At 33.9% G+C, this 24,130-nt stretch overlaps 1 protein-coding gene across 7 annotated transcripts in view; it reads right to left on the bottom strand.

Annotated features, from left to right (window-relative positions):
* Nucleotides 1-24,130, bottom strand: part of SMARCA2 (SWI/SNF related, matrix associated, actin dependent regulator of chromatin, subfamily a, member 2) — a 278,733-nt gene that overhangs the window by 174,457 nt on the left and 80,146 nt on the right. For all 7 annotated transcript variants that reach the window (XM_031943983.1, XM_012542924.3, XM_031943976.1 and 4 more), the window contains 2 exons: nt 18,882-19,131; nt 2,962-3,088 (listed from right to left, as the gene is read on the bottom strand). In XM_031943983.1, the coding sequence (XP_031799843.1) occupies nt 2,962-3,088; nt 18,882-19,131 (377 nt within the window). The remainder of the gene's footprint in view (nt 1-2,961; nt 3,089-18,881; nt 19,132-24,130) is intronic.

Here is a 24,130-nt window from a genome sequence, read left to right as displayed (position 1 = left end):
ACTCTTCTCTGTAACATCATTAAGTAAACTTATAAAATCCTAGCTTATGCTGCCCTTGGCTGCTATAGATTTCTGCCTGATAAGATAATCATTTTTTTTGCTGTATGCTTCATATATCAGCCAAGTTTCTATAGGACACAGTGATCACCAAAACCATTGTCTTTACTTTTATTTATGCCAATTTTCCAGAACTGGCCATCTCTTTTTAAAAGCAGGGTAGTGATATGTCATCACATACAGTATGATCTTTCTTTATCTTCTAATTTGTATTACTTTTGAACATTAATCAGTCAGGGATTTGAATAACAATGATATGACTGTGATACAGATGATGAAGATGTTGACTCCCCCATCAGTAGCAGTTTATTTATTATGTTCTTCAGTACTTGCGAAGTCCCTCTTCTTCTAACTCTTCTCTTGAAGAAAGTATTCATGATGTATAAGATCAAGGCTTCTGAGAAATAAATATCTGGACCTTTTCCCCATCCTGACCTTAAATTGTATTTTTAAAAATAGATTTTTTTTTTCTTCCCCTATGGTCACTTTCATGATGATGCCACCAAATGGTCTGTAGGTCAAGTTCAAATGGGCCTATCAAGGCTCTCATCAGCACATGTGCCTCTTTATCCTCTGTTATGACTTTTAGGGCATCAGTTGCAAATGATCTTCATGGAAGTATGTTTGCTTACACTCATCCTGAGGCAAGATGACCAACTATTTCATAAAATATTGTATTATGTTGCTTTTGGATACATAAAAATAATCCTTCCTTATTTTTTTTTACTTATTTTTTAGGGAAAAACTTCAGCTTTTTTTCATGTTCTGACTTCCTTTTTAGGCTGAGAATGTTAGTAAGGATGTGGTTTAGTTCTTCTAGTATCATTATCTACTTTAGAGAAGGACCTCACATTGAGAGAACTGTCATACTTAGAACACTCCCTTCCTTATACTTTTGCCAGTGATACTACAGGATTAAGGGATGAATTCTTTTTTAAATTCACTGACAGCCCTGGGCAAAAACTTCACTCCTCAATTGGACTGACTTTCTAGTAATGAGCTTCTCTCAAGCCAAAGAAGTGCTATAGCGTATTTTATCTAGCTGTGGATAACCAATTGTTAAATTTTTAGGGTGAGCATTTACACCTTAGAAATTTGGCAAAGCTACAAATTAGTTTGATTTATTGTTCTATTGGTTGTCTAGATTTAGGGAAGAGATGGGGGAAAATGTTAATAATTCAATTTAAATCTAAAAGTGTGTCTTGAACATATATATTTTTTCCAGTTAAAGGTTTACCAGCACATCATAGCCCCCAGGCTTTGGGGAAGTTAATCCACTCATCTTTGAAGACTGCAACCTGGAGTCTCTAGCCCAGTTGATGGACAATTGAATAAATGAAAATCAATCACTTAGCATACTAACTCTACTATCTCATCCCAGAAACCAGACAATACTTCACCAAAACTTTTCATCTCAGTCCCCAAACAACATCCTCTCCAGTCTATCTGCCATCTTGCTTGTAGTTTGTTGGCCTCTCCCCTGCTTAGTTTCCCACTTCTTCCTTTGGGCAATACAAAGAAGTCAATAAAATCACTTCTGGCCATCATTTCTCCATGTGTGTGGTCCTTTCCTAACAGAATTTGACTTCCTTGGGGGAAGAAACAATTTCTCACTTAGAAGGAAAAAAATGTATCTCCAAAATTTAACATAGTACTTGGACTTAATAAATGCTTTTCATGCATTTGCCTTGCCACTACAAATCTACTTGATACCTGCTTGTTGCACAGCTGCGGTCCCAGGCAACTGAACGCTGTGCCATAAGACTAAAAACTTAAGTGTATACTAATAAGAAAAACACATTTTGAGTATGGGTCCAGCAAGGGATTGTACTTGTATGTCATCCAAGAGCCAGTCTAATTTCTAAGACATTCACCTGTGGTTACTGCAAGGTAGTTCATTACCCATGATGTAATCAAGTTTTTGGCTATTTTAGTTCTCAAAAACTCTCTATAGAATTATAGATCTGAGTAAGAAGTACTCACATTTTAAAAAATAACTAATGAGTACATAGATACTGAAAAAAATAAGACACATAATGTAAATAATAAGACAGCTAGGTGGGGGCAACGAACAGAGAGAGCACTGGACTTAGCATAAGGAAGACCATGGTTCAAATCTAACATCAAAAATGTATTTTTAATTGGATCTTAGACAATTCACTTATCCTTTGTCTGCTTCAGTTTCCCAACTACTAAAATGGGGAGAGTAATAGCACCTTCTTCTCAAGGTTGTTATAAGGATAAAATAAGATAACATTATAAAGTGCTTTGCAAATCATTAAAGCATCATATAAATGCTGGCCATTATAATCATTAATGCACTGAATGAATATTATTCTGCATGTGTACTTTAAGAGCCAAATTATAGGCTTAAACTGTCTTGAGGATTGTGAAAAGTTTTCTTATAAAAATTTTATGAGATATTAATGTAGTAAAAAGAAATGTATATGTAAAGAAAGCCATTCATAATCATTATTAATTTCTGACTCTAAAGAAACTTTGTTCTATTACAATTATTCTATCATTTTTTAAAATATGGGGCCATAGTGGTGAGTTTGAGACATCACTTTGCCATAATATTACACCTATAATATAACCACGAGATGGAAGAAAACTCTTTTCGGCAATCTCCAACAGAACATGATTTTCTCTTCCTTAAACCCAACAAAAACTTCATTTATATATCTCTTCTAGAATAGATAAGGAGACAGAAGTCCCGGAAAACTAAGTTTATTTTGTCTCTAATACTTCTGATTACATACAGCAAATCCAAATGATAAAGGTCTTAGAGGCTTTACTTTTTGTGGCAATGTCATATGAGCTTACAGGATTGTCACAGATGCTACTTGGTGAAGCAATTATGTTTATTTCCTAATATTTCAGGTTAAGTGAGAAAGGTATTACCTGCCGTTGAAAATTCAGTAGCCTAAGAGCCTTCAGTTCAACTGTAGCCTTAGTTCGTAAATCTGGTGGCAAAGAGCCTGGCAAATTTTCCAGCTCTTGGATTCTATGAGCTATACGAGCCTGAAGTCTAAAAGAGATAATAAAACAAAATACAGGTTAAGAAATAGCACCTAGCTATAAATGATTTATTTAAAATTTTCTAATTTAAATTCAGAATAAAATATATTCCATATATCTTTAACCAATTCCTGATATTCAAGTAGATTTTTCAAGACAGTAGGACATTAAGAGGGAAAAAAAAGATACTTTTGCATTAATCCAGATAGATCCATCCATATTTTGTTCACCATGCTATACTTTCCACATATGCCTTTTTTTCAATAGCTCAGAATAATCTACAAATTCTAATAAATCATCATCATACTCCTCGTATGGAGGAAATTGCATGGCAATACAGGCATAGTAGGTGCAGTATAAGCATGGTAGGTGCTTAGTGTTTGAAAAATTAAATTGAATCCACCTTTTCTAGACTAGAATAACTTTTCCATTCTCTTTCACTATTGTGAAGGCCTAGATAGGGAGAGTGAAGAGCTAAAGCTCCACAATCCCCAGCTTTCAGTTTTGTCGTCAGGTAACTAGGTCATTGTGATTCTCTGACAAGACACTGCAATCTGAGAGAACTCAGAAAATGACCCAGTGTATATTTGCCTAGGTACACCTTCTGATTTTTAATTCTTTGACCAACATTTGGCATTGTTAATTTAAAAAAAAAAGCCATCACTACCCCCAAAATCCTTAAGAACAAATAAAATAAAACTTGAATATTTGCTAGTTCTAATCAGTCAAGAAAAAAGGGTTAAAATATCACTGATATTCCTTTTAGCCACAATTTGAAATACTATTGCCAGTACCTTATTATTGTAAATGTAAAATGTGAAGTAAAAATTATTATCAGTTAGATGTTATATTAACAGATCTATTATATGTTCTCCAATTATTTAAGTTCACCTGAAATATTCATTCAGAACAAAGTTCCATATCATCTATATTTAATGTATTTGCAATTGTTGTCAGTTTATATATTTCAATATGGAAGGAAATTTAAAGATCATTATTTTATAAATGAACAAATCATATAAGAGAAAAGTTAAATGTCTTAGCTGAAGCCACACAGGTGGCAGTGAGAGGATTTGAAGCCAGCTCTCAAATTATGCTGTCTGAATCCATTATATCTTGTTATGCAGAATAACACAGGTTACTGGGGCACAAAAAGTATCATCAGTGAGCCCTCTGTAGTATTCTCAAAGCCATTCCAGTGTAAAAGGACCAGTCAGAAGGTTCCAAAAACAATCAACTCAGTTAGAAAGCTCTTAGCTCTCCTACTTATTTACTGTATGACTTTAGATAAGAAATTTATCTATCTCAGACTATTCATTTTCCATTTTCATTAACAAAAAAATCCAGAAGCAAAAAGTAAAAATGAGTACCTCAATCTAGTTAGAAGGAAAAAAAAATCCTTTTCTGCAATGTTTCCAACAAACAACAAGTAGGCAGCTAGAGCCAAACAAACCATTGTAATGACAAACAAGAGCAAAGTAGTTGATTATGAAAATAAGATATTGCAGAACTATTAAAGAACTTTTTTTTTTTTTTTTGCTGAGGCAATGGGGATTAAGTGATTTGCCCAGAATTACACACTTAGAAAGTATTAAGAATCTGAGGCCAAATTTAAACTCAAGTCCTCCTGACTTTAGGGCTGGTGCTCTATCCACCAGCTGGTGGACGTTTAGCTGGTGCTGTTTAGCTGCCCTTAAAGGACTCTTTTGTAGAGATGTTTTGTTGTTGTTGTCTTTTGGTCCTGTTTGACTCTTTGTAATTGCATTTAGGTTTTTCTTGGAAAAGGTACTGGAGTAATCTATCATTTCTTTCTCCAGCTCATTTTGCAGATGAGAAAACTGTGACAAACAGGGTTAAAGTGACTTGCCTAGGGTCACAGAGCTAAATGGCCGAGTCAAAATTTGAACTCAGGTCTTCCTCACACTAGCTTAGCACTCTATCTACTGTACCATCTAGCAAGCTCCATAGAGATCACTGTTTCTCATGTAAATGTGATCCCTCAATTTAAGATTTTGATCACAAAAGCACTCTTCTTCCATCAATTGTTATAACAAGTATGATTACAGCAAAAGCCTGAAGGTCTACAAAGATACTATAAGATTTTCATTCAACCCATTTAAAAAAGGGCAAAGGCAACAATAATATCTTTAACAAAGTGCAGATATGATATCTTCCATGGCAGCGAAGTAACACCTGAATTCTTTTGGGTTATATCAATGAAGCAGACATCTGACAGAATCTATTCTACTACATAAAGGGTTTAGATTGAGGCAGCACAGAGAACAAACAAAATTACAGAGAATTTCAGATGATTTTTTTGGACACAGTAACCCATGAAACAGTGAAAATTACAAAATGGCAGCAGTCATATCACATACACTGATGAAAGCAATGGATAGCCACCCAACTTTCTCATAATTTTTTATTCTATTACTTTTTTTTCCTATAAGGATCACAAGACAATTCTCTATTTAGAGGTCATTTAATTGAATGAGGAAGTTTTGTAGTACCAAAGGGCTACATGCAATTATCCCCACACAGACATTTAGAGGTCTTTATTGTTTCTCTAGAATCCTCTCTTTAATTTACAAAGCATATCCTCTCATTCTATTAGTGACTATATGTATGTTTTTAATTTCTCACTTGACATTATCACAGCATCATTAGAAAAGGTTATATCTGTGACTATACCTATCAAGAAAGCTTCCATGATTTTAAAATATTCTCGTAAAGATTTTATAGAAACAAAAAAGTAGGTATATGGATTAGTACTCACTGGTTATCTTCTCAGTTACTTTTTATTGGAATTTTCTCCTATTTTAAATATTTTAAACGTCTATTCCTGGGTACTTTAAACATTTTATTTACCTTCAGCATAGCTTTCTTCTTAATATATGTTGTTAAAGATAAACATATATATATATATATACACACACACACATATACACACATACTTAAGTGTGTATATATACATGTATGTATACATATATGTATTGTATAGATAGAATTAGAAAAAATATAGAGGCAGAGAGAGAGAGAGAGAGACAAAGATATAGAGACAGAGAGTGAAATTAGAAATAGAGATAGAAACATATAGGGAAATATCATAGTTAAACTTTCAAATCATTGGTTTTTTATCTGTTACATAGTAAGAAGAAATGGCATTAAAGCAAACAAAGATAATATAAGTACAACTCAGTAGAGCTCTATGCTAGGAACTAGACAATTTTGAGGGTGATAAAATATAGGAAAAAAAGGAGAATATCAAAGGTTCATGGAAATGGAAGGGAAAAAAAAAAAGCTTTGGCCTTATTATTTGTTATGGGCCAGAACTCTGAAATCAGGATTCTTACAAGGTGTTGAGTCAGTGGAATTGATAAGACAATGGTTATCTAGTTTAGCATGGTGATTAATAGTTCTCTAGTTCAGTATGGTTGATTTAATCTTTCAACAAATAATGGTTCCCTCGTGATATAATGATTGGTTTATACTCAGTATACTGTAAATGATCTAATTATAATAAAGCATATAACTGGGACAAACTCTGCCAGGGTGGGACTAAGAGACAGATTCATTCCATTGTCCACCTTTGTGGTAGCTGGAGGCTGAAGTACAAGCCCTCAGATTCAGAGAGAGATTCACTTCATCTCACACCATCATGGTGGCAGACCTCCGGCACTTCTCCCACTGAGACCAAGGCAAATCTGAAAGGATCTCCAGAAAGCTGCCCAGCCCCAGGCAAGGAGACGATAAAGAATTTGGACTAACACCTGGCTATTCTCGTGGTGATTACTCAACTGAAAGGAAGGCTGATCCAGACCTTCAGAAAACCAACAAGAATATTACAATTATTATCTACCTCCTTTCCCAAAACAAAATGGCTGAGAAAATAGTATGAATAATTACTGACCCAAAACTTCTGGGTCACATGTCCAACAAGAGAGAGGAGCAGATATTTTCTCTGATCCTCAAATCGTCTTAAACCTCTCCAAAATAAGAATTATGCACATGAGATAAAGGACTGGATGCTTACTCATAGTCTATATTACAAAGAATTGTCATGAAGTAAAAACTCAATGAGCTGATGTGAGAGAAAGCCAAGTTCTAGTCCCTAAGATCCTCACTGAGCACCTCCTCTTCTATTACCCTCTGGACAGGCTGAGCAAATTAAACTCAGGGCTTGAATACCACTTACTTCCCTTCCAGTGCTATAGCTTAAGCTTCAACCTCAAGTATTGTTTGGTGTTGCAATAGGTCTCAGCCTTAGATCTGAGGAATGGGAATAAGAAGGGTAAAGCTTCAGCATGTGTGATTGTATGATCTTCTCCTAAGCCTGAGGAAATGGCACCACCACCTAGCTGGGGCCTATTCTGTCTCTGCTTCCCACTCTCCTCCCTGCCCCCCCAAGACACGAGTCAAAAGCTGAAAGCAATGAAATGTACACTAAGGAAAATGACACTCAAAGAAGTCAGAGAGTGGGTGGTTGGGGCACATAAGAAAAAAAAAAAAAAAAAAAAAGGTTGAATCTACCAAAGATTTTAGGGGGAAAAAAAATCTCAGTTAAAAACCTTGAGTATAAATAAATAAACCAACAGGGAAATGTTAATAAGAAAAGGAAATATGGCCTCCATATCAGCCAAATGAATTTAGACTCTGAATAAATATTGAAAGACAAAAGAAAATGAATCAATAACTAATAAAGCAGAGGACCCTGCAGATTTCCAAGAGATCACAGTACAGCAGCAGAGTATTCTTGAGTAGTTTCAGAGAGAAATAAATGTTGTTAAAACAAAATTTATGACCTACACAGCAACTAATTAGAAGAATAGAAAAACTTGAATCTGCATAGGCCAGTCTCACCAAAGAAACAAAAGAGAAGACAAATACACAGAAGTGAAGGACAATCTGGAAGAAGAAAAATAAAAAAACAATAATGTTAACAGAAACTATGATCTCCATATGAACAACACACATTGACATCAAAGACCAATGTGTAAAGAAAATTTAAGAGTTCTAATTCTTTCAGAAGCACATGACAAGTTAAATAAAAATTGAATATCATAATGCTAGAAATAATATAAAAATATTGTCCAGAATGTCTGAACAAAATATCAAAAGAATTCATAGATAACCTCCAAGAGGGAAAAAAATTGTAACTGAAATATATGCCTGTTTTTTTTCATCCTATACAATTATGGAAATAATCTACACATATATCAAGGACATATGTGATGAACGATGAAAGGGACAAAAGTTTTTTTGCAAATGATATTCTATGGCAGGCCACAATTCTAAGTTCTTTAATTATGCAACTGAACTGAAAGATAAATGAAGAAAAAGATTCCATTATGCTTATTGTTTGGCTACAAAAAGCATTTAATTTAAAAAAAAAAAAAAAGGAAAGACTTTCCTCCAATAAAGTATCTCTTATCCACATATCTATATTATGCAAGATTCCTAGAAAAGGGAGTTATTAATTCCAATTAAGACATGAAGTAGGAAGATGTATGCCTGTTAAAGAAAGAAAGGGGCATGCTGCCATCATGGCACCTGTTCCTAACAGATAATAAAGTTCTCCGAATGCTACCTTTGCAGGCAACAATGTGTCAATTGCATCAAATCCTAGAATGCTGTAGAGCCTTCTAAATGATATCCATACTCATTCAAAACAATTTGACTTAACCAGGCACTTGGGAAAAATCAAGTGAAAGAAGAATTCCAGCTCAGAGAATAGTACCTGACACATGGTAAATAATAAATGATCAATTACTTGTTGCTCCGACATTCAAAATATAATTGAAAGACCAACCCATAGAGCTGGTCCATGAGCATACATTTATTCCAGAAATAAACTGCACAAACTAGGCTGAACAAGATGAGAAGAGTGATTTAAATTTTCTTTGAAAGTGAACATAGCTTTTAAACATTTCCAATCTTCTATCATATCAAAAAAAGTCAACCTTTCTAACAACAATTTAATTATATTCTAACAATAGCTAATTATATTAGTTGGCTGAAAGTCATAGACTACAACACTCTAAGAAGAATTAAAGTTGAGGGTGACCTAAAAGTCAATGGAATAGAACATCAATCAAATTAAGATAAGCAGCTTAAGAGTGACATCAGAGTGATGTATGATCTTTAAAAAATGGTAGGTCAGTTATTCGAGAACAAGGATTAAGCAACAGAAAGTCTATGTGTTCCTCTGGTAACTAACTATACAATATCAAGAGATCAAATAGAGGGTTCCCAGAACATTAGATAGAAACTCTAATAACTTCCAGAAGGATATGGAAAAGACTCACACTGACAGTGCACAGATAGATTATGGTTTGTATCATGAAATGATTATATCAGTGAGGCCCAAATTATTGAAATACTGAATTCCTTAGATTATTAAAGTTCATTTTGATCACTTTTCTTACCTTTAAATATATTTAGTTTTTCAGTTTTAGACATTATAGGTGATGGTTCCATTATCATCAACAATGAGTGTTAGAAGATTGTTTACAATTTAAAAATTGCTAGCAAATATTTTACATTTTATATCAATTGCTATGTTCCAATTTGCCACAATAATCTAGGCCTTATTGGTTGTCTTTGATACCTAGCTCTCTTCAGAATCACTTTGTCTTCTCTTGATTTTCAGTACTTTGTGAGTCAATACTATTCATAGTCTTCTACCACCTTTTTCATTATGTTTTGCAGTCAGTCAATCAGTAAATGCCTACTATGTGATTCAAAATATATATGCATATGTATGTATAACACACACACATATATTTGTATATGGAAAGTTTCTGGGTAACTAATAGACTTTTATCTCCTCCATTTCTTAATCCCTTTAGCATCTTCCCCATGACCATTTTCAGTTATGTGAAGATTTTGTTTTAGAGGGTACTATCAAGGCTTGGTCAAATCTCATTTCTTCATGTTTGCAATAGATGTTAGTCAAAACTTGCAGTTATTTCCATAGTAGTCATTCTGCTTTCCAGAGGAACTGTAAAAGGCAAAATGACTAAAAATAAAACAAACTTTGCCAACTGCCTTGTTTGCTTCTCCAAGGAGAACTTTTGAGCCAACCTTTCAATTTAGGTGCAACTTCTGGTTTCATTTATAATAAGTATGTTAGGATTAAAGGGTCAGAGATGTAGTGCCATAAAATATCTTGGAGGCCATCAAGTTCAGGCCCTCATTGTATGAATGAGGAAATGGTTTTAGTGACTTTTAGTGACTTGCCTAGGATCACACAGCTTGTGAATTTATGAGATAAGGTTTCCTGAGCTTCCTGATTCCACATCCAATACCCAGGCTTCTACTCCATGCTGGAGTTATCTTTGTATTACTAAATGGGTAAAGGCTTTCTCCCTCCTAAGCAGAAGAGGATTTCAAAAAAACTGATCCCCACAACCACAACACAACCTTGCTGCCAACCTGTTGGTCAGAGTATACTCTGTACTTAAGTTAAGAGGGTCTGTAACAGCAAGAATACTGTCACTGGTTCCATACCAGCTGGGTAAATCTTGCAAAGACAACATTCCCTTGGCATAGTCTTCCAGAAGCCTGCAGTGATTAAATGCTTAGATGAGGCATGAGAGCAGGGCTTCTGGGAGAGAGTAATAATAAAACATTACACAGCACTTTGCAAAGTACTTTCCTCATGACAACCCTAGGAGTTATGCAATACCAGAATTATTATGCCTGTTTCTTATAAAACAGAAAACTGAGACTGAAAAATGCAAAGTGACACAGAAAGTAAGTGTTGGAACTAAGATTCAAAGATTCAAATCCTGAGATGGTGATTCCTAAGCCCATTTCCTTTCTATTATTCAATGCCATGAAAAATTATGCTCTTCGGAAAAGAGCTTGGTATTTTTTTATTGTTGTTGTCAATAGAAGTCTTCATTTTAAGTAATGCTCCTCTCCAGACAATTTCAACTTGCCATCAATGGGATACAGCAGGTAGTCTGATAAAGAGATTCCAGATTCTAAACTTCCTGAAACAACAACAAGGATGTAACACTGCATAACTACAGGAGACTTATTTAGCCTCCTCAGGAGTACAGAAAATTGAAAGAGAATTAGGTCAGTCAGGTTTTTCATACAGATTGAACAGCAAATCAAGAGAGGTTACTACTCTGGCAAGAAAGGGAATCCCATTAAAGGCAACAGATATTTGTTCAGGTCCAGAGGAGACGTTTATGATTCCTGTAGGAGAGTTATTTGCACAGAAAATGACACTGGTACATTCTGTTCCTTCAACTTGGGATTGGGGTGGGGGACCTCAACATGGTATTTTGGGCAACTTAGCTTATAATGGGACTGCTTGGTAATTTCTGAGAAGGCATTTTATTATTTCAAAGGAAACAGGTTTCTGATAAAAATCAAAATAAATCTTTTTTCCCCCTGAAACTAGAATGTTCTTGTACTTAGACCAAATTCTGAGAGGATATAAAAAACAACTAAATATGTCAATGATTGCATTTTAAAATAAATCCTTATGGGAACAAGGAATTTATAATCTATCTATACCAAGATTAATGCAATGGAAATTTGAATACTAATTTAGTAAAAAAAAAATCAATCAATCCATGTTAGATAAGTACAAACATTTCCAGTATGCAAAAGGTTCACTTTCATGTAATGTCTCCAAAGAAGATAAAATATGAGCAATATTCAATTAAGTGCTCTTGGATAGGCAGAGCAAATATAATAAAGATGACAATACTCCCTAAACTAATCTATTTATTTAGTGCTATACCAGTCAGACTTCCAAGAAAATATTTTAATGATCTAGAAAAAATAACAACAAAATTCATATGGAAGAATAAAAGGTCCAGAATCTCAAGAGAATTAATGAAAAAAAAAATCAAATGAAGGTGGCCTAGCTGTACCTGATGTAAAACTATATTATAAAGCAGCAGTCACCAAAACCATTTGGTATTGGCTAAGAAATAGATTAGTTGATCAGTGGAACAGGTTAGGTTCACAAGACAGAATAGTCACCTATAGCAATCTAGTGTTTGACAAACCCAAAGATCCTAACTTTTGGGATAACAATTCATTATTTGACAAAAACTGCTGGGATAACTGGAAATTAGTATGGCAGAAATTAGGTATGGACCCACACTTACCATATACCAAGATAAGATCAAAATGGGTCCATGATTTAGGCATAAAGAATGAGATTATAAATAAATTAGAGGAACATAGGATAGTTTGTCTCTCAGATCTGTGGAGGAGGAAGAAATTTGTGACCAAAGATGAATTAGAGACCATTATTGATCACAAAATAGAAAATTTTGATTACTTCAAATTAAAAAGCCTTTGTATAAACAAAACTAATGAAAACAAGATTAGAAGGGAGCCAACAAACTGGGAAAATATCTTCACAGTTAAAGGTTCTGATAAAGGCCTCATTTCCAAAATATATAAAGAATTGGCTCTAATTTATAAGAAACCAAGCCATTCTCCAATTGATAAATGGTCAAAGGATATGAACAGACAGTTTTCAGATGATGAAATTGAAACTATTACCACTCATATGAAAGAGTGTTCCAAATCACTATTGATCACATAAATGCAAATTAAGACAACTCTGAGATACCACTACACACCTGTCAGATTGGCTACGATGACAGGAAAAAATAATGATGAATGTTGGAGGGGATGCGGGAAAACTGGGACACTGATGCATTGTTGGTGGAGTTGTGAACAAATCCAACCATTCTGGAGAGCAATCTGGAATTATGTCCAAAAAGTTATCAAACTGTGCATACCCTTTGACCCAGCAGTGCTACTACTGGGCTTATACCCGAAAGAGATACTAATGAAGGGAAAGGGACCTGTATGTGCCAAAATGTTTGTGGCAGCCCTATTTGTAGTGGCCAGAAACTGGAAAATGAATGGATGCCCTTCAATTGGAGAATGGTTAGGTAAATTGTGGTATATGAACGTTATGGAATATTATTGTTCCATAAGAAATGACCAGCAGGATGAATACAGAGAGGCTTGGAGAGACTCACATGAACTGATGCTAAGTGAAATGAGCAGAACCAGGAGATCATTATATACTTCAACAATGATACTGTATGAAGATGAATTCTGATGGAAGTGGATTTCTTTGACAAAGAGACCTTAATCAGTTTCAATTGATCAATGATGGACAGAAGCAGCTACACCCAAAGAAAGAACACTGGGAAATGAATGTAAACTGTTTTTTGTTTTTCTTCCCAGGTTATTTTTACCTTCTGAATCCAATTCTCCCTGTGCAACAAGAGAACTGTTTGGTTCTGCACACATATATTGTATCTAGGATATATTGCGACATATTTAACATATATAGGACTGCTTGCCATCTAGGGGAGGGGATGGAGGGAGAGAGAGGAAAAATCGGAACAGAAGTGAGTGCAAGGGATAATGTTGTAAAAAATTACCCTGGCATGGGGTCTGTCAATAAAAAAGTTATTATAATAAAAAAAGTCTAAAAAAATAAAAAAATATGAGCAATATTCAGTTATATCATAAAAGGATGAGAAAAAAGATTTGAAAGTCTACACTAAGTCTTGGAACAATAAAGAAGGATGGAATCTAAATAATCACTTGTATGAAAAAGCAGATTGAAAAAAACATAAAGAATGATTTCTACACTTCAGTATGGAACCATTGATCAGTTCTCTATACAAATAACCCTCATTTCCTCCCTTCTTCCCCCCAAAAAAGAGTTTCCCTTTTGTTGGCTCAGGGAAGCTTCTGCTACCCAGAGCAAGCTCAGGATTCTGTGAATTCTCCATACAAACAACCCACTATGCAAGAATGTCACTGACAGAAGTCTGGTATTAAACACATATACTCTCCCCACTTATCCCTTTCTGTCATTTTGTTAAAATTATATTTTGCTCCTATATATGTTTGTAGCTTTCATTGTCTCATTGTTCCTGTTATCCCCAAATATGGATGTTTTCTGATCCAAAAGAAAGCAGGAAGTATTTATATAACATACTTTCTTTAAACGACTGAGGAACATAGCAATTTAATTAAAAAAGAAAATATTCTGAAAGTGTTTCTTACTGTAGATAAGGTAAGTAATATTCCTAAAGGCTGAGAAATGGTTGTTTTTAAAAAGAATTTTCTGCCATGATTTTTGTCCAAAGTAAATGTATCCAATTGCAAAAAAAGGATCACTTAAACTTTGCTTGAGTCTTTCAATGAGACTCGTCATTGCATCAACTGGAGAAAATGTTAAAAGTCATTCAATCATAAGAGGACCAAGAAGAAAACAGTTCTTAGCTCCCTTTCACAAATGTGTGGGTGACTTAATCTAACCTTTTTATAGCAATATTTAACTAATCTCTACTAATTGCTCTACTGAGCAATTTATCTTCATCTAGGCAGAAACTGACTATTACATTACAACCAAAGACAATAAAAGATTCTCCCTACAGCATTAAACCAATCCTTCTGCCATTAATGATAACCACCATAATTGTGGCAAAGGATCATCACACACTATGGAAAGGATACTGCTTAGATAAATGAATTCAAAAGCAAAGCAGCTTTATAAAAAGGGAAAGATTTGTTGAGAAATAAAAGAATAAAGAAAAACCATTTCACACAATCCTAGAGCCCATAATTTAAAAGACACTGAAAGCTACAATTTTTTATTAATGTAAGATTGGGGACTTCTGGCCAAGATAGCAGAGAGGATACACGTATCTATCTAAGCTCTTTCTTGCCCTCAGAATACTTTTTTTTTTTTCAATGACAAGGCCTCAGAATTAGTGCTTGAATGAAAAAACCCACAAATACATTACCAACAGAAGATATCCTCAAAATTCGCCAGAAAAGGTCTGTTTTTGCTTGTGGGTGGGGATGGTTAGATCAGGTGCAGACTGCAGGCAGACAGTGACAGCACAGAAGGCAGCTCACACTGAACAGACCAGAGTGGGATGGAATGTGATCTCAGCCAACAGAAAATCTGCAGCGAGAACTTTACCACAGTGTGGCTACTTTGCCTTGGCAGCAAGCCAGTAGATCAGCTGAGAAGCTATAAATACAGGGGATAAAGACTATAATCCCAAAATGCTAGGGTCTCTTGGGACCTGGCCACACTCAACCAGCACCAAGAGTGACTCAACACCCTCTCAGAGTCTCAGAGCACAGACGCAGAGCAGCCACTGCTGTCCTGCTGCTGCCTCATAGCTGCCTCCTGCAGTCTGTAGAGGAAGCTTGATAATATCATATGGCCCAAAAAAGCAGCCCACATTTGCTTTTTTGTTGTTTGTTTTCTTTGATTCTTCTTTGACAAAAATGAGCAAAAAATTAAAGTGTACTCTAACTACAGATAGCTTCTATACGCATAGAGAGCAGGCTTCTAACCCTGAGGAGACTAAAAACAGAGTGTCTCCAAATGAATCCCCAAAGTGGGATATGATCTGGTCCCCAACATACAAGACTCTCATAGAAGAAATTTAAAAGGCTTGTTATAAGAGAGCTAGAAGAAAAATGGGGAAAAGAAAAGGAAGCTTGTCAAGAGAGTCTGTTTAAGTCATGCCATTCATTTAACGATAGAGTGGATAAAGAAATCAAATCCCTGAAAAACAGAATTAGTGAATTGGAAAAATTAAATAGCTTTCTAAAAAATAAAATTGGTGAAATGGAAAAAATTCCATAGAACAAAACAACTCACTTAAAAACTCACAATTACAATTGTGACAATTATAAAAAGAAATAAAAAAGTAAATGAAGAAAATAATTCATTAAAAATCAGAATTGAGCAAATGAAAATGAATGACTTGAGCAGACACCAAGAATCAGTCAAGCAAAACTAAAAAGAAAAAATGAAATAATGGGGAAAAATGTCAAATACCTACTAGGGAAAACAACAGACCTGGAAAATAGATCTAGGAGAGATAATCAGAGAATTATTGGACTTCCTCAAAAGTTATGATGAAAAAAAGAGCTTAGACACTATTTTCCAGGAAATTATCAAAGACAACTGTCCAGATATTATAGAAACAGAGGGTAAAATAGACATTGAAAGAATTCATCAATCACCTACTGAAAGAGCCCCCAAAATCAAAACTCCAAGAAATATTGTGGCTAAATTAAAATATGGATATCTTTGACAAAGACAAGATCTAATTCAGTTCCAATTGATCAATTATGGACAGAATCAGCTACACCCAGAGAAAGAACACTGGGAAATGAATGTGGACTAGCATTTTTGTTTTTCTTCCCAGATTATTTTTACCTTCTGAACCCAATTTTTCTTGTGCAACAAGAGAACTGTACAGATCTGCCCACATATATTATATCTAGGATTTACTTTAACATGTTTAACATGTATAAGACTGAAGGGAAAAGTTGGAACAGAAGTGAGTGCAAGGGACAATGTTGTAAAAATTACCCATGCATATGTTCTGTCAATAAAAAGCTAAAATTAAAAATAAATAAATAAAATAAAATAAAATAAAAATGCAGGATTAGAGCAGGGGTGAGGGGGGGGTGACTTTTTACAAATTAGACTAGCTTTAAATTATATCAAGGAATGCTATACATTATACATCTGGGGCCATTCATTAAGCTCAACAGAACACTTTACTTTCAAAATGGTGTTGAAAATGAGTTCCTTGCAAGCATGGAATCCATTAAAATTCTGGCACCATCTCAAACCTCAAAAGAAGCCCAGTAATGCACACCTGGGAAGATTACGCAATATCACCCAAAAGACAAAACTAGGGGAGGAAAAAACCAAAAGTGATAAAAGTGAAAAGCTTATAATACTAAACTTTATAATAGTAAATCATATATAACAACAGAATCTTTAAATAGAAAAAATAAATATATAAACAGTAACACACAGAAATATAAATTAATATAATCACATATAACAAGTTTTATAATAAAAATAATGATATAGTAACTTATAAAATGATAAAATATATTTAATAAATACACAGTAATAAATCATACATAAAAATAAATAAGGTTCATTTATACATAAAAATAAAATTCATGTTATTATGTATTATCTATCAGTTTAGAATTTGTAAATACAACTTCATGAGTATGAAGACTGAATGGAATGTGACCCATTGTGGTAATATAGCAAAGATACATATTAAGTAAAAGGTCCAATGAAGATGTATTACATATCAAAACAATACATTTCTATATGGAAATTCATGAACTAATTGTAGGGGAAATAATGGTAGAGTACCTTTGGGTAATGATCAAAGTAGGTATCAATGGAAGTGATGTTGTGGGGCTAGCACACCTGGGCACAAGAGCTCACAAAGCTGGCAAAGAGGCAGAATATGATGGGGCATGAGGGTGGACTTTAATTCTAAGGACACAAGTAGGATTTTTCTCTCTGCCAAAAACCAGTAATTTGAGAAATTCTTCACTTGGCTCACAGATAATTTTAGCTTTCAGGAAGCAGAAAAAATGATGGTACTGCTCTCCTGAACCTGACTCTGATCAAGGAAAGAAATTATCAGTATACTTGGAATAAATGAAAGGTGCTTTCAAAAGAATGAATAAACCATCTTAGATACATGATAAAGAAGAGAATGTAAGGAACAGTTGGCCTCATCATCTAAACTTCTAGAGAACAGATTTGTAAGAAGTTAGAGAAAAGATAGAATCTTGTGACCTAACATTCTACAAAGAAAACTGACTTAAGAGGAATGGGAAGAACTCAAGAATGAAATTCTAATGACACAAACATAAATGATTCCAATGAAGAAGAAAAGAAAGAACAGTCTGAAAAGATGGATGTAGCTCCCCAGGGAACATATCAACAAGCTAGAATTTTTAAAAGACTAAAGTAAAAGAAACTTGCTCTGATGATTAAGGATGAATACAAAAGTAGCATGACTCTGTAAGAAAAATGTCAAGAGAACTGAAGCTGAGAATGTCAAGGTTTTTGATAAATGCTAAAGATAACCTCATAAAAAAAACTTTTTAGCTATAATGAAGGCAAGAAAAAGATCAAGAATTGGATTAGACAGCATTTTGAGGTATATGGGACAGTTGGAGATAATTAGAAAAAAGAAAGAACTTCTGCTTTGCTTCCACTGTCTCTTCCAAGACAAAAGAATGACTTACTAAGAGGAAATTTAAAAACTTAATATGAAGGGATGACAGCAAGGAAGTTCCAAAATGTCCTAAGGAAGGTCAAACCACCAGGTCTGGACAAATGGATACATCCCCAAGGTAAGAAGGATTATAATGGCAGAACTGCTGCCAAAAATCCTAAAAAAAAACCCATGGAAAATAAAATGATAACATATGACTTGAGGCAGGTAAACATACTGATTTTCAGAAATAAGGAAGATAATCAATATTCCAAAATGCAGGCCAGTGACTTGACAAAGAATATTGTAGAAATGATGATCAGGCATTGTGTTACTTAATGTAAGTTATTAATATTATTCATTTCTACATGCACCAATGTTCTGTCAAATATTTTCAGTAATATTAGGCCTTTTACTTTACTTCACTATAAAAGAAAAGCAAAAAGATACTAACAGTTGCCTTTCTGGAAACATGATAAAAGTACTATAAGGGTAAATAAAATAATGTAGTATCAGTTTGGAATCAGAGGAACTGCATTCAAATAATTTCTCTACTAGTTGTTAGTCCTATGGTTGGGCAAACCATTTAACTTCTAATGCTCAGGTTCTTGCCTGTAAAATGGGAGATCTGCAACATACTGTAAAATGAGATAATGATCTTAAAGCACTTGTTTTCTGTATTGTTATCATTGTTCATTTAAATTTTTAACTTTAATTTCTTACCTGTATTCTCTCTCCTGAAGTATTTCAACAGGATCCAGTCCCTGTGGTTTCTGAATGGGGCTAATCCGATTCTGCTTTTGCTGTAGCTGAACCACAGGTGAAGGCTGCCCGGGGGTTGGCTGGGGGACAGAAGGTCCAGGTAGTGCAGCAGCTGGCTGAGCAGCTGGAGGGGCTGGTGAAGGTCTTCCACTTGGAGGTGGAACTGCAAGCTTTTGTGGGGTATTTGGAACATTCATATCTGGTGCTTGGCCTATAAAATTTAAAAGTTTTATAAATAATAATGATCAGAGACTTAACTTTAATTTATACAAATAAAACAACTGCTCTTATGTATTTAAGTAGGAAAGGAAGCCATCTTAAACACCTAAAACAAACAAGGTCTGACCTCTATCCTTAGAGTGAAAAGCAGATTACCAGAAAGCCCTTTGGAAAGTGAACCAAAAATTACTTTGACATAATAAACTGTTTGGATTTTTAGATTTTAATGTGTTTTAAAGAATAGATTCTAAAAAGGAATTACACTAGCCCCCAAGGTTCATGAAAATTAGGTAGCAGTACGGCAATCATCAGATCAGATATGAAGGCTACCCTCAAATCCTCAGAGTGAAACCCAGGGCAGTACTTCCTGACAGATTTCAATATTAACTTACAAGAATCCTATTAATAGAGTTTTGATTCTTTGTATATAGAATTACATTTAGGATTAGGTTATGTATTTTTAAAGGAAAGCCAACTCATTTATTTTTATCAGTTCTCTAAAACACAATTCAATATATGTTGTGATTTTAAAAAGTATTTATCTTAACACTGCTATTAAAAAGTATTCAAAATATTGTGTAGCATTTTTTTAAAAAATCTAATAATATTGCTCTTTTTAAAAAAATCATCAAGTATTAAGATATGAAATAAAGATTTTTCTCTCTGGTTATCAACACAAAAATATATATATGCATAGGCAAACATTCTGAGATTCTGTATTTAATGAACTAAATTCCTTGAGTTTAAATGCAGAAAAATTGTATAACAAGTATTGCTTATTGTATATATTTTCAGACTTTTTCAATATATTGATCAACTAGTTATGCTACTTTTTTCTCCTCTTTTTCTCTTTTTAAATTTTGTCTTTAAAAAAATTGTTATATATGATTCCTCTCTGGGAGGCCAAAGGAGATTGTTATGAAAACTATGGTGCTATATAAAAGGCTACAATAAAAATGTTTTATTTTTCAATTCTGATGGACGTGGCCCACTTCAACAATGAGATGAACCAAATCAATTCCAATAGAGCAGTAATGAATTGAACCAGCTACACCCAAGGAAAGAACTCTGGGAGATGACTATGAACTACTACATAGAATTCTCAATCCCTCTCTTTTTGTCTGCCTGCATTTTTGATTTCTGTCACAGGCTAATTGCACACTATTTCAAAGTCCAACTCTTTTTATATAGCAAAATAACTGTTTGGACATGTATACATATATTTTATTTAACTTATACTTTAACATATTTAACATGTATTGGTCAACCTGCCATCTGGGGGAAGGGGTGGGAGGAAGGAGGGAAAAAGTTGGAACAAAAGGATTTGCAACTATCAATGCTAAAAAATTACTTATGCATATATTTGTAAATAAAAAGTTATAATAAAAAATTTATTTAAAAAAACATGTAAAAGTAAAGTAGGAGTAAGGTCTAACTACTAGACAAGGGCCAAATAAAAGACTTTTTCCCATCTATTATTTACCTTAAGTGCATTTTATCAATTTTTAAATTCTGAAAATTTTAAGTGAGCCTATAATGAATAAACAAAATAATTCAAAGGTAGGTATTCAAATTTAAATCATTAGTACATTTTTTTCTCCAAGTTCTTCTTCATAGCTCTCTTGAGCAATGTCAGCCAGGAAATTAATTCAATGTTAAAAGGAATCTTTTTAGATTCTTTTAAGAGCCCAAAGAAGAGAATAATGAAGGATGATGTAGTGATTAAGTATAATAATTTAAAACCTATTTTTTAAAACTGCATTTATTCAATCTCCAAGGAGAGCCATTTTGGAAATGGACTTAAATTAACACCAAAATTATAAATTATAGGAGGAATTCTAACAAAAGAGCTGATAGAAACTAGAACAGAGAACCAAAGGAAAATAAAACAAAATTTTAACAACAAAACAATTTGTCTAAAAAAGCCAAGAAAATATGAGGTGAAGATAGAATAATGATACAGGTATTACTCGTTTACTACTTTACCTCTTAGTTTCTTCTATTCTCCCCAAAAATCTGTAGTGCTAAGAAATGTACTGGCAATTACAACACTTATTAGGAGAAGAGATTTGAGGTAAGCTTTTTTCCCCTTAAAAGTAAGTGTTTTATAAAACACACACACACACACACACACACACACACACACACACACACATACACACGCCTTTTTGTAATAGTTTATACTTAGGCCTTCATTCATCCATGAAGAAGAAAGCAGAATAAAAAGATTAAATCTTGGGGTTGTTAAGCTCTGAAATAAGTTACTAAGGAAGAATTTGATAATCTTCTTTCCTGGAGGACTTTAAATTAGGACATATTTTTATTTATATGGCATGTTTTGGATTTGACTCGGGGCAAAAGGGAGATATGTACCACATGATTCCTAAAGTCCTTTCTAAATCTGCAATTCCATGAATCTTTACAATAATTCCAAGAAGCAATAGCACTCATTTTGTTTTAAAAGCTTAATACAGAAAATTATATATTATACACACACACACACACACACCTGATGTGCAAGTACAGTAGATAACATTTTTTTAATATCAGATTTCTAAAAGTTGTCATGATAATTGGCTTACAGTATAATTCTCAAAATATTTTTCTTCCAAAACTAGGATGTATATCACAAATGAAATAGACATGAAAAAGTTCTATTATACATATGAATTATTACATGTGATTGATATCAATAAAATGTATTAATAAAAACAGCATCCTGTAATGATACTTTTAGGTATATTCACTTTTCTAATTTTAGAATGATATTAATTTAAAGTAATATAACTTAGAATTAATCCATAATGCCCACAAATAAAACTGAAGTAGTTAAAATTAGAAAAGAAACAGTTCAATGGTTAAAAAAAAAAAAACAACCTAGCTTGCAGAAAGTCCTTGACAAAAATCTCATTTGAAAATGCATAGGAATTGAAATGACTCAAATTCATAAAAATAAAAAACAGACACATTAATGTGTAATGTTCTTTGGTTTGGTTTTCTGGGGGTTTCTGGAGGTCTTTGGGGCAGCCTTCTTTTCAGTTCAGTAATCACCACAAGAATAGCCAGGTTTTAAAGTCCAAATCCTTTACTGTCTCCTTCAAAGTCTTGTCTCCTTGCCTGGGGCTTCAGCTAGCTTTCTTAGAGGCCTTTAGGAGTCTAGGTTTCTGTGGAGAAATGCGGGAGGCCAGGCCAGCCACCAGGGGACTGACAGAAGATGGAACTGAATCTCTTTCTCCTTCCCTCCAAGAGCTTGAGCTCCCAGCATATATGCTCTACACTGAGTATAAACTAATCATTATATTACTAGGAAACCATTATTTGTTGTAAGATTAAATCAATCATACTGAACTAGAGAACTATTAATCATCATGCTAAACTAGATAACCATTGTTTCATCAATTCCATTGAATTAGCGCCTTGTAAGAATCCTTGTTTCAAGTTCAGAATTCTAGCCCATAACATTAATGCTCTTTTGGAGAAGTTCATTGGTCTAGCCATTCTAAATAGCAATGTGACACTAGACCCCAAAAGTGACTCAATGAGATCATCTCTAGGCCTAAACTCCAAACAAATGAAAAGAATAGCAGTAAGTCCTAAATATACCAAAAAGTCTACAGTTGCTCTTTTCTTAGTGATAAAAAGGCCAAGGTCTCCCACTGCATCTGGGGCCATTATGAGTCCTTTTGATCTGTTTTGTCACTGAATTCCAAATGATTCTGGAGGAGAAAATGAGACTGATGACTTTGCAAAGCTCAGCTTCAAATAAATCCAATTTACTTGCAAGTCACTGACATGACCCACTGGATGTCATCAGTTTTCTTCAAGAACTAAGGATGAAAAGCAACATGACAAAAAACTGGAGACTTAGAGTTGGCCATCAGTTAAGGAAAGAGTAAATGTGCTGTTAAAAATGACAAAGGGATGATTTTAAAGAAATTTGAGCCAATTTTTGTGAATTCATGAAGAGTTAAGAAGAACCTGTAGAACAATGATACAATAACATTATAAAGAAAACTTTTAGATACTTAACAACTCTGATCAAGACAATGACCAGTCATGATTCCAGATGATGAATGATGAGGCAGGCCACTCACCTCCTAATAGAGAGGTGATGCTTTGATAGCACAGAATGAAACAAACATTTCTGGAAATTGACAATGCTAGAATTTGGTTTGTTTGTTGTACATATTTCTTCAAGTTTTTACTTATTTGTGTTTTGCAATAGGAGTGAGGTAGTAAGAGAAAGTGAAAATAAATGCTCATTAATTGAAAAAATAAAATAAATCAGTAGTTTTTTGTTTAGGAATCAATTTCTTTTCCTTTGTTGACCCTAAAAATCCATCTAGTATGAATAGCTAGTTTTCTGAGGCAGCTGGCTACCAAAGAAAAATCCTTACCCTGCTGACTCACCCTTATGGCAAAGAGCTAAGAAATTTGAAACACAGAATTCTGTACCCTGAAACTCCTGGATCAAAACTACAGAAGATTAACAGAATCTCAATGGCCACCAATTGAATCCATGCCAGAAGAAATAAGCCTTTTCTTATTTATGCCAGAAGAAGCAAGCCTTCTCTAATTTTCCAACAAGTGGCTGTGCAATTGCTTGAAAAATGCCAACAAGGAAAACCTTCTATTAAAACATCTATTCTATTTTTGTATAGCTCTAATTTTTAGGAGAATTTTCCCCACATCAAAGCTAAATCAGCTTCTCTATCTATAATTTATAATCTACTGCTCATTAGTTCTGCGCTGTGACCCAAGAGAACAAAATTAATTCTTCTTGTACTAGATAAGAAATTTCAAATTCTTGAAGATAGTTATCACTTGCCTGTGGAATCAGAGGTCTTGGGTTCAAAATATGTCTGTTTTTATAGCTTCTTCCTGTGTGACAATCATAACTTTTTTGGTACTAGATATTCTCATCAATATAATGAAGGAGTCAAACTAGATGGTATTTAAAGTTCCATATGGTTCTATATCAAGGTTTCTTA

The sequence above is a fragment of the Sarcophilus harrisii genome, chromosome 1 (assembly GCF_902635505.1).
Source record: "Sarcophilus harrisii chromosome 1, mSarHar1.11, whole genome shotgun sequence".
NCBI classification, from domain to species: domain Eukaryota; kingdom Metazoa; phylum Chordata; class Mammalia; order Dasyuromorphia; family Dasyuridae; genus Sarcophilus; species Sarcophilus harrisii.
This window is presented reverse-complemented; position numbering and strand designations above follow the sequence as displayed.